At 43.1% G+C, this 12,308-nt stretch overlaps 1 protein-coding gene across 1 annotated transcript in view; it reads left to right on the forward strand.

The window, feature by feature from the left end:
* The first annotated feature begins 9,161 nt into the window (after positions 1-9,161).
* Positions 9,162-12,308, forward strand: part of LOC115083955 (zinc finger protein 774-like) — a 48,679-nt gene continuing 45,532 nt past the window's right edge. The window contains exon 1 of the mRNA XM_029588128.1: positions 9,162-9,826. Coding sequence (XP_029443988.1) covers positions 9,470-9,826 — 357 coding nt within the window. The 5' untranslated portion in view covers positions 9,162-9,469. The remainder of the gene's footprint in view (positions 9,827-12,308) is intronic.

Below are 12,308 nucleotides of genomic sequence, written 5' to 3' on the forward strand. Positions count from 1 at the left end.
TTGCTGTGGCACAGACCATCACGTCAGAGACTGCATTGCAATGGACTGAGCTTGAATTCCAGATGAGTGTGTGCATACACCTACAAAAAAAAACAAAACAACTCACACCTTAGGTCTGGCCAGACTGGCAAACTAACAGAATCTAATTGTGCTCAATAGGAAAGTAACACAGAGACAGATGACACTGAAAGTGGACAGTAAACACAAAAGAAAAAAAAGAGGATACTTACCATAAGAGGGATTCTTGGTTTTTAGATTTGCCTGGAAAACAGAAAAACTACCCACAAAGACTTAATTTCCTATGGTACAGATCTCAGAACATAAGAAATTCCCATACTGGGTCAGACCAAGGGTCCATCAAGCCCACCATACTGTTTCCAAAAATAGCCAATCCAGGTTACAAGTACCTGGCAAGTACCCAAACACTAAAATGATCCTATGCTACTGATACCAACAATAGCAGTGGTTATTCCTCCAGGAACCTATCCAAACCTTTTTTAAACCCAGCTACACTAAATGTACTAACCACATCCTCTGGCAACAAATTCCAGAGCTTAATTGTCTGTTGAGTGAAAAAGAATTTTCTCTGATTAGTTTTAAATGTGCTAATTGCTAACTTCATGGAGTGAATCCTAATCCTTCTATTATCTGTAATAACCAATTCACATCTACCCATTCTAGATCTCTCATGATTTTAAAAACCTCTATCATATACCCCTTTAGCTGTCTCTTCTCTAAGCTGAACAGCCCTAACCTCTTTAGTCTTTCCTCATAGGGGAGCTGTTTCATCCCCTGTATCATTTTGGCTGCCCTTGTCTATATCTTGTCCAGTGCAACTATATCACCGAAGCTAATGATTTCCAAATAATTCCTAACAACTGAAAAGCAGGTTGTTAATACAAACAAAAAACACACTTTGAAATGTCTGTAAGCCAATGCCAGAAGTCTAAGAAGTAAGATGGGAGAGTTAGAGTGTATAGCAGCAAATGATGAGATTGACATAATTGGCATCTCAGAGACCTGGTGGAAGGAGGATAACCAATGGGACAGTGCTATATCAGGGTACAAATTATATCAAAATGATAGGGAGGATCAGCGTGGTGGGGGTGTGCACTTTATGTATGTGTATGGGTTAATGACTGAGGATATAGAGTCCAACAGGATAAAAATCATACAAGAGACTAAATGCTCAGTAGAATCTATATGGGTAGAAATCCCATGTGTGCTGGGTAAGAGTATAGTCATAGGAGTATACTACCGTCCACCTGGACAAAATGGTCAGACAGATGATGAAATGCTAAGAGAAATCAGGGAAGCTAATTAATTTGGCAGTGCAATAATAATGGGAGATTTCAATTACCACACAATACACTGGTGCAGGATAAGTGTTCAACCACCATTAAATTCTTTGGTGTATTTTTATTAAAGTGTCAAATATCAGGTATAAGAATATTCATACAGGCAACTCCATGAATTCAGAAAACAGAATTTTAAACCGGTCCCCCGACACGGTCCCGTGTTTCGCTAGGCTGCGTCGGGGGGGACCATCGGTATATTCAGAATCTAGAGTGTAAAAACAAATAGAATAGTATCAAAAACTATGGTGACATAGGCTACAATAGTGACATCCGTATAACAGCTTTACATACCTCTAAAGTACTATCCGGAGCGCGCAGGCTCTCAAAGATGTTAGCCATTTAAACATGGGAAAAAGGCGCGAACGTGGCAGCTCTCGCGAGAGCTGTCAAAATTCAGCGGGTCTCGATGGATACATCCCTAATAAAACAAGTCTGGCCTGTTTATTCATGGACCATTTTGAGTGTCAGTCTGTCTACCCTTCAGATTGGTCCCAGTTCATTTATGTCTGGCGTCGTTATATTGACGATGTTCTACTTATCTGGACTGGGACAGATATCCAATTTTACTGTTTTTTGGATTGGCTCAATTCTGTCAGTGAACACATTCAGTTTAATTTTTGCATCAATCACCGCACGATAGCATTTCTGGACATCACTATTACAGCAGGGGCAGATGGGTTTGAAACTACTTTATACCGAAAAGAGACCGATCGGAACACCCTGTTACAGTACCAGAGCTGCCATCCCCGGGCTTTACGTGATAATATCCCTTCTGGGCAGTTTTTACGTTTATGCCGCCTTTGTTCCACCCGCTTAGAATTTCTAGCGCAGGCACGTGTGATGACTGATCGATTTTTGGAGCGGGGCTACCCTCAGAGAGTAGTCAAAAGAGCGTTTAAAAGGGCTCTATACTCCAACAGGGATTGGCTGTTTTTGCAGGTCACACGCACAGTTGATGAGACCAATAACTGCATTTTACCTTTTTCTATCAAGGGGAGAGCCATTGCTACGATGATTAGGCGACACTGGTCAGCATTAGCCCTCACTGACCTCTTAGATAGCTCGCTATGTTTTACTTTCAGGCGTGGTAAAAATTTGAGGGACCGTCTGGTTCACACAGCCCCCTTTGATGGTATCTTAGACAGCTTTGGCACACATGGTCCGTGTGGCCACTGCACTATGTGCAGCCACACGACTCTTACTTCTGAGTTTGTACATCCCAGTACGGGGCGTGTCTTTAAATTACGTTCCACATCAGACTGTCTCACCAGAGGGGTCATATACATTATACAATGCCCATGCCCTCTACTCTATGTGGGCAAAACTACACGCATGCTCAAGACTCGTATGATCGAACACTGTTCGAATATTCGCCTTCACAGAGTGGATGAGCCTTTGGTTTCACACGGGATTGAATGTGGCCACATAGTCTCAGATCTTTCCTTCACAGTTATCGAGGTGGTACGTCGCCCCCTTCGGGGTGGTGACTTCCCCTCGATTCTTGGTCGGAGAGAGCAAAGGTGGATCTTTATGCTTAAGACTGTGGTCCCCCAGGGCCTTAACAAGGAAATCGAGTGGCACTTGTTTTATTAGGGATGTATCCATCGAGACCCGCTGAATTTTGACAGCTCTCGCGAGAGCTGCCACGTTCGCGCCTTTTTTCCATGTTTAAATGGCTAACATCTGTGAGAGCCTGCGCGCTCCGGATAGTACTTTAGAGGTATGTAAAACTGTTATACGGATGTCACTATTGTAGCCTATGTCACCATAGTTTTTGATACTATTCTATTTGTTTTTACACTCTAGATTCTGAATATACCGATGGTCCCCCCCGACGCAGCCTAGCGAAACACGGGACCGTGTCGGGGGACCGGTTTAAAATTCTGTTTTCTGAATTCATGGAGTTGCCTGTATGAATATTCTTATACCTGATATTTGACACTTTAATAAAAATACACCAAAGAATTTAATGGTGGTTGAACACTTATCCTGCACCAGTGTATTGTGTGACTTGCTTACGTGCAAGGTTTTGCTTCTTCTTGTTTTGGACTCGTACCAGATTTCAATTACCCCAATACTGACTGGGTAAATGTAACATCAGGACTTGCTAGAGACATAACGTTCCTGGATGTAATAAATGACTACTTCATGGAGCAATTGGTTCAGGAACCAACAAGAGAGGGAGCTATTTTAGATTTAATTCTTAGTGGAACACAGGATTTGGTGACAGAGGTAACGGTGGTGGGGCCACTTGGCAACAGTGATCATAACATGATCAAATTTAAACTAATAACTGGAAGGGGACAATAAGTAAATCTGCAGCTCTAACACTAAACTTTCAAAGGGAAACTTTGATAAAATGAGGAAAACAGAAAAAACCTGAAAGGTGCAGCTGCAAAGATTAAAAGTGTTCAATAGGCATGGACATTGTTTAAAAATACAATCCTAGAGGTGCAGTCCAGATGTATTCCATGCATTAAGAAAGGTGGAAGGAAGGCAAAATGATTACCATCATGGTTAAAAGGTGAGGTGAAAGAGGTTTTATTTTAGCCAAAAACACATCCTTACATCTGAAGAAAATAGGATAAAACATAAGCATTGTCAAGTTAAGTGTAAAACGTTGATAAGACAGGCGAAGAGAGAATTTGAACTGAAGTTGGCCGTAGAGGCAAAAACTCATAATAAAAACTTTTAAAAATATCTCCGAAGCAAGAAACCTGTGAGGGAGTCGATTGGACCATTAGATGACCGAGGGGTTAAAGGGGCTCTTAGGGAAGATAAGGCCATTGCAGAAAGACTAAATTAATTCTTTGCTTCCGTGTTTACTAATGAGGATGTTGGGGAGTTACCAGTTCCGGAGATGGTTTTCAAGGGTGATGAGTCAGACGAACTGAACCAAATCACTGTGAATCGGGAAGATGTAGTAGGCCAGATTGACAAACGAAAGAGTAGCAAATCACCTGGATTGGATGGTATGCATCCTAGGGTACTAAAGGAACTAAAAAATGAAATTTCTGATCTATTAGTTAAAATTTGTATTTTTAATATGTAAATATTCCTCCTCATGCTTCTCCCCCTCTCCCATTCCAACTCCAACCCTCCTGGTACATTTCACTTAGCAATTTTTCAGCCCAGAGGCAATGACCATGATTGGGCCCTGCGCATTCTGCATTGCTATGGAAGCAATGCCGGAAGCATAAGCAATTTAGAAAGTGCTGGGCCCCGGTCGTAGTTGCTGCATGCCACAGTCCCAGCTGAGAAATTGCTAAGTGAAATGCACGGGGGGGGGGGGGGGGGGGACCACAGAAAGTATAATTCACACATTTGAAAAATGGAACTGGGGAGAAGTAGGGGGAGGGGATAGGCCAGCCCCAGACATCATCTTTTTTTATGTATTTTTAGTGGGGTTTGGGGGTGGGGATGCTCAGCCCACTGGGTCTGCTCGCCATAGCTTTGGAGGATGAACTGTCATTCGGGTCACTAAACCCACAAGATGCTTTTTACATTTTTCTTTTTTTTTTGTGCTTCAACAACAATTAACCAGTTATGTTCTTTTGAATATAGTAGGTTAAGGCTAAAGTTATCTGGTGTACATCTACTTGATGATATTCAAAAAACAATCTGATTAGGTTTAAAGGTAACTGGCTATGCTCATTTACTCCACTGAATATCCCAGATAACTTATCTGGCTTTACTTTAGTTGGATAGGTTACTGTTTTCCAGGTTTCTGAATATTGGCCTCTTAATATTTAACCTGGAAGAGCTTCTGTAATGGCTGAGAACATAAGAAGTGCTACGCTGGGACAGACCAAGGTCCACTGTGCCCAGCATTCTGTCTCTGACAGTGGCTAATCTGGGTCACCACTGCTTAGCAGATCCCATTAGGGAGATCTGTTTCTCGTTATTCACTGTGAGGAATAGCAATGGCTTTCCCTAATCTACTTGGCTAATGTTTTTTTGACTTTTCCTCCACTAACTTGACCATGTCCTCCGGCAATAGATTCCACAGCTTGATTGTATGTTGAAGGGCTTAATTTGTGGGGGAACGGGTGGAATGCAGTTCTGGCATTTCTTCTCGGGCTTAAGAGGCAGAGCAGCGGGGGTGTGCAGCTCCAGTCCTTCCCCTCCATGCAGCCTGCAGGGAAGACAAGGGGAGAGAGGCTGAGCCTGAAGCACTCAGAGAAGTGAACAGCCACTCTGCCCCCTTAATCCAGTCTCTCCCCTGTCCTGTTCCCCCTCTCCTCCTGTATTGCATGGAACAGAAGGGGAAGAGGTGATCCTGCAGCAGACACTTCAGAGCAAAGAACAGACACAAAAGAGGTTTAAATTAGCACAAGTTTGAAAGCTGTGAGCAGTAATGCCAATTGTTAAGGTTTCCATCCTGGTTTTGATGAACGGCACTACTGCTCACAACTTTCAGACTCATGCTAATACAATCACCTTTTGTGTTGATTACAGAGGGCTTAATTTCTGGCGGAACAACCCAGAACGGTGTTCTGCCACCTTTTTTTTTAGGACCCGAGAAAGCAGAGCAGAGCTGTTTATATCAGTTCTGGCTCCCCTGAGGAAACAGAACAGACCCAATAGTCGCATGGATCACTTATGGGCCCCCGACCTTTGGAGGAAACAGAGCTGCTTTGATTCAGGTATGTGTGTGAGAGAGAGAGATAACACCTGGGCCTGTATCCCCAGTCCTTTGCACCGGTCAAACCTGGCCCCGCCTATCTCACCCCCCTCCACAGTTCTACTTTTCTGCCTACAAATTAAGCTCTTGGTATGTTGAGTTAAAAAGTACTTCCTATGATTTGTTTTAAATCCGGTTGCTAGTAGTGCCCCTTTTGTTTTAGTATTATTTGAAAGGGTAAATAACTATCTTTTTATTTGCCAGTTCTACCCCACTCATGATTTTTAAACTTCTGTTATGTCCCCTTTCAGCTGTCTTTTTTTTAATCAAGATTAAGAGATCTAATTTGCATAGCCTCTCATCACAGGGAAGCCATTCCATTCCCTTTTATCATTTTTGTCACCCTCTGCACCTTTTCTAGTTCCACTATATCTTTTTTGATAGGGGGGGGGGGGCAACCAGAACTCTTCCAACTGGAAACTCCTCATGCACACCAACTAATCTTCAAAAAACAGCAGATTCATTTCCAATTCAAGTCCCAATCTTCATATGAAAATATGTATTTATTTATTTATTTTATTTATTAATTTCTATACCGGCTTTCACGACCAAAGGTTGCATCAAGTCGGTTTACATTTAACAAGTCGTGTAATAAACATAAAACTAGGGTAATTGAACTGGTGCAGAAAATAATAGTTACAATGAACAAGGAAATTACCAATTGGGATAGGAGGAAAAAAGAGAAAAGGGACAGGAATATTTACATAGTAAAACGCAAAATATCCCGACCGGGGCCCACGTTTTGCCTCGGAAACAGGGCTGCTTCAGGGGAACAACTCTAAACGTAATCCACTCAAAATCAGAACTAACATTCACTTAAATCTGTCATCAGAGGAAAATCCTCCTGTGCGATTCTTACATCGGCATCCACTTCAAAAAGAGGAGTTATCAGAGCGTCATACCGAAGTTCCAAAGCAGAAGAAGCTGTTGAATTATCAAGGCTCATCAAAATACTTCACAGTAAGTGGGTTCATAGGAAGATATTTCAAAAACCGACCAAACTAAAGCCCTGGTCGGGATTGTTTCATATAAAGATTGGGACTTACATAGAAACAAATAAATGACGGCAGAAGAAGACCAAACGGCCCATCCAGTCTGCCCAGCAAACTTCACACTTTTTTGTTTTTTTTTTCTCATACTTATCTGTTTCTCTTGGCTCTTAGTAACCTTTTGGTTCTATTTCCCTTCCACCTCCACCATTAATGTAGAGAGCAGTGTTGGAACTGCATCTAAGTGAAATATCTAGCTTAATTAGTTAGGGGTAGTAACCACCGCAATAAGCAAGCTACACTCATGCTTATTTGTTTACCCAGACTATGTAATTCAGTCCTTGTTGGTTGTTGTCTGTATATAGATCCACTTTTCTTCATTCCCTCTGCCGTTGAAGCAGAGAGCTATGCTGGATATGCGTGACGTATCGGTCTTTCCCCCCTGCCGTTGAAGCAGAGAACTATGCTGGATATGTGTGACGTATCGGTCTTTTCCCCCCTGCCGTTGAAGCAGAGAGCTATGCTGGATATGCGTGAAGTATCGGTCTTTCTCCCCTGCCGTTGAAGCAGAGAGCTATGCTGGATATGTGTGAAGTATCGGTCTTTCTCCCCTGCCGTTGAAGCAGAGAGCTATGCTGGATATGCGTGAAGTGTCGGTCTTTCTCCCCTGCCGTTGAAGCAGAGAGCTATGCTGGATATGCGTGAAGTAATGGTCTTTCTCCCCTGCCGTAGAAGCAGAGAGTTATGCTGGATATGCGTGAAGTGTCTGTCTTTCTCCCCTGCCGTTGAAGCAGAGAGCTATGCTGGATATGCATTGAAAGTGAAGATCAGGCTTATTTGGTTTGGGGTAGTAACCGCCGTAACAAGCAAGCTACTCCCCGCTTTTTTGTGATTGCAAATCCTTTTTTTCCACATTTCCTCTTGCCGTTGAAGCTTAGAGCAATGTTGAAGATTAGTTGGTGTGCATGAGGAATTTCCAGTTGGAAATGGCAGATTTTTTCATATGAAGTATTTTAGAACCGTGAACATAATTAGGAAGCTATGCTTTTCTGAGTTTTAGTTTTGCTATATGTGTTTTTATAGGTGATTGTGTGTATGAATGGGCGAGTACTCTAGTATGTATGTATGTGATCATTTTTATTTTGACACATTGTTAAAAATCTTTGAATATGATTATATATAGTGTAAAGCTAATGCACAAGATATATGTATGTTAATTTGTATTAAGATCTGTATATGTGTTGTTTGAATAAAATGTTATCTTAAAATTATGTTAGGGATTATTTAAAACTGATTGTATGTTTTCCTCTAATTTTTTGATATATAGTTTATTTGGGGAAGCAATTTTATTTTTAGTCAGTGTAAGTTCTTTCCTTATTGAGCAACCAGAACTCCTCATAGTATTCAAGGTGAGGTCGCACCATGGCTTGATACAGAGGCAAAATGATATTTTCTATTTTATTCTCCAATCCTGTTTGGATCATTCCTAACATTATATTTGCTTTTTAAGCCACTGCTGCACACTGAGCTCAGGCTTTCATTGTATTGTCCACAAGGATTCCAAGGTCCTTTTCCTGGGAGGTGTCGTATCCCAATATAGAACCCAGCATAGCGTACCTGTAATTGGGATTATTTTTTCCTATGTCCATAACTTTGCACTTTTCCACATTAAATTTAATTTGCCATTCTGTTTCCCTGTTTCCTAGTCTCACAAATGCCCTTGGCAGACCTCACAATCTGTTGCTGTTTTATCAACTACAAATAATTTTGCGTCATGGCAGTTTTACAATCTCTCTTGTTCCCTTTTCCAGATCATTTACAAATATGTTAAATAGCACAGGTCCGAGTATGGATCCCTATATAGTCCACTAATGACCATTCTCTATTTGGAAAACTGACCATTTAGTCTTACCCTCTGTTTCCTGTCTTTTAACCAGTTAGCAATGCACAATAGGACACTGCCTCCTATCCTAGACTTATGAGTTTAAAAATAAAATTTTTTGTGTCATACAATCTGATACAGGGGCCTAATTCCTGCACCGCCCTGGCTGCAAGCCGTTATTAGCTATCTTTTTTTTTTTGTTCCCCAGTCTGGAAGTCGTCGTCGCCGTCGCTGCAGCAGGAAGTACAGGGCATGCCGGAAGTTGTAGTTTATTCTGTGTTCAGACACAACGGCTCCTGGCACAGCAAAGAAAGTCTTCCCCACGGAACGGACTACATCTCCCAGCCGGGCTATGAGAGCAGTGACTCCTTTCTCCTCCCCCTCTGCTCAAAGCTACAAACACAGCCGCTTCTCCCAAATCTGAGACCCTGTGCAAAGGGTCTCCTCGGTGTCTTCCTGGTCTGTGACCTCTGGAAGGGGTGTTCTGGGTGGCTCCTCCCTCTCCTGCTTGTCTGCACTAAAAGGCCTGTATCCCGAGCTCCTCCCTGCCCGAGCTATGACAGCTGCAGCCCTCGGGAAGGGCGAGGAGGGGGCTCTGCCCATGCACCCTGCAGAGGAGGAAGGGGCCCTGCACATGGAGACTGCAGTAAAAGAGGAGGGGGATCGGTATTTGGAACCTGCGGAAGGAGAAGAGGCGAGGGCTCTGCAGACGGACCCTGCAGGACGGGAGAGGGCCCGACAGATGGAGCCTGCCGGAGGAGGACCGGAGAGGTCCCTGCGCACAGACTCTTCAGGAGGGGGAGGAATCCGTGCAGACAAGGATCCTGGATCCCCGCAAGCCGGACTGAAACAGGGGAACTTCTCTCCGGACAGGGGTCTAGAGGGGAAGCTGCCAGCAGGGACACCTGCCCAGGTACCACATTTCTGGCTTTCTGTAGTGAATTAGTCTCTGGTATTCCTTGAGCCGCAGTAATCGGAAGGGCGGCGAGATCTGGAGGCACCTACCGGGGCCCTTCCGTGTGAGCTTGCGAGGCCGGGGATGGGGGGCGTTACTGCAAGCGTTTCCTGTATTTAATATGCAGTATGTAAAGTGCCCTCGATGTACACAATTCGGGGAGGTGATCACATGCAGGAGAGCCGGGCGCGGGGAAAGGACTTTTCTTTTTTTGTAATAGAATTCTTGCACACAGCTCCTTTGTTGAAAGCACTTTAGTGAGTTTATAACGCAGCCATTGTGTCGGGAGTTGTGGTACTTTTGTTTGTGTGTACTGGGAGTGTCGTGAGGGTTGCGGACCTGGTGTTCTCTGATGCATGAGAAGCCCGGCTACATCCATAGGGCGAAACCGGAACCGGCTCGGCTGGCCACCCTTGTTGGGCTGCAGTGTTTGTCATTAATACTCCTGCAGTTCGGAGGGTACTGTGGCCAGCTCAAGGTTTGATTTCTGGTTTTAAGGACCGGGCATGCTGTAATGGGGGGCCTCCAACTCACCCCAGGTCAACCGAAGAGAGGGCTAATCCAGGCCACTGCATGCATGACATTTTAGGTGTGATTTTCTTGGGGAAGTCAATAGGAAAATCACAACATAATTCTTCTTTCAATATCACATCCATAAAACAGGCTTATCACAACTCTTGTCATCAGAAATTCATTCAGTAGGATGACTGTTCTACTAGTCATGCTGCCTGTACTTGTTTGCTTGCTATTGTAACTCGCTTTGAGCAACTTGGTAATAAAGTGTTATACATTTTAATAATAATCTTTATTTCTGTGTATTATGTATGTATTTAGCAAATAAAAATTATTTATTTCTGTGCATTCAAGTGGACTAAGACAACGACTACGTTACTTTATCCATAAATAATACATGCATCGTGAAAAATCAGAACCGGATCATCCTCTTCGGTTGACCCAGGGTGATATGGTAACCCCAGTTTCTCATATGACAACAAAGGTGGCTGCCCCTCAGTTCATCTTGCTGGGAAATGAACATCGGGGCGTATCTCCGATCTTATTTTTTCCAGCTGCGTGCCCAATTCATGAGCAGCACATTGAAAAATTGCAAGTAACCCTATGAATATTATTTTTAAAAATAAAAGGAGTATGGTGCTTACTTTACTTCTTAATGCGTGTTTATGTGTATATGTGTTAATTTCATTCAGTACTTAAAAAAAACAAAAAACAACCCTTTATCATAAAAGGTCTGATACCTCCCAAATGTTTTTGACAAAGTTGTAAAGTGCGATACTAGAAGCATTGCACAGAGGTGCGTTTCCTTTTTTCAGCCCAGCTGGAGTTCATGCACCTCTTCTGGCCCCCAACCCCACCCTAGAAGTGCTGTGGAGCAAGCAGACCTGGGGAGCACTGGTTTCGGCAGTGGTAAGGACTAGTGCTGCTCCTGTCGGGGTCAGCAAAGGTGGGGAGCACCTTTGCACTGCTCCTCCCTGGGCCTTCCCCATCTTATATGTGGCGTGTGCGGCTGCTTGACTAAAGTGCCATGCGTGTATGCTATAGACCATACAAATGTATATAGACAGACAGATGCACCCTCCACAATAAGCACTCTCTTGCCTAAAAAATGAATTAAATGTTACTATGTGGTGCCCTTCACTTTATTTTTCACTTTCTTAATTTGTTTTTTATTATCCCCGTTGCTTGTAAACCGATATAATATGCATATGAATGTCAGTATATTTAAAAAGTTTTAAATAAATAAATAAGCCCTGACATAGCAAACACTGACTTGAGACGCCTGGTTTCCAGGAATATTAGAAAACTAATTGTGAGACGCTGAGAAATCTTTCTCTCCATTTGATATTCTCTGAGAACGTAGGAAGGGTGGGTAATAAATAAATACACTCCTGAAGCGTTTTTCTCCAGGACTGTGTGCAGTCCTGTGGAAGTCTCCTCCTTAATTCCTGGACATTCTGGGTCAGTCCTGTAGAGCCTGCAGTCTCTGTGAACAAAGGGGATTATTTATGGATACAAAAAATTAAATCTGCGTAGAGGAAACATTTTGTCATGCATTAATCGGAACCATTTTTGCTCATATGCTGCAATCGAATCAGTCTGTCTGTCTGGCCGGAGACTGTGCCGGTTTTGGCTAAACTGAACCAATTGGTTGGAAACCTGGTATGAAGGTCAAAACAAGGCCCTGGTGTCCATCCTGCTAAAATTAACCCAAACCTGACATTTATTATAGGCTAACACTGTAGTTGCATGATTTTCTCTAGTTTCTCTAGTTTCAGGAGCATTTATTTTCTGGGAGGATGCCTTGTTCTTCAGACTCTGCTTCCATCAAGAAAAGAAGGTCTGGGCCTACAGCTGTGCAAACACCGCTCAACCTCTGTTTTTCTCCAGGGTTGGATTTAAGATTATGGCGCCCCCTAGGCAGAGG

The sequence above is a fragment of the Rhinatrema bivittatum genome, chromosome 2, assembly GCF_901001135.1.
Source record: "Rhinatrema bivittatum chromosome 2, aRhiBiv1.1, whole genome shotgun sequence".
Taxonomy (NCBI): Eukaryota; Metazoa; Chordata; class Amphibia; order Gymnophiona; family Rhinatrematidae; genus Rhinatrema; species Rhinatrema bivittatum.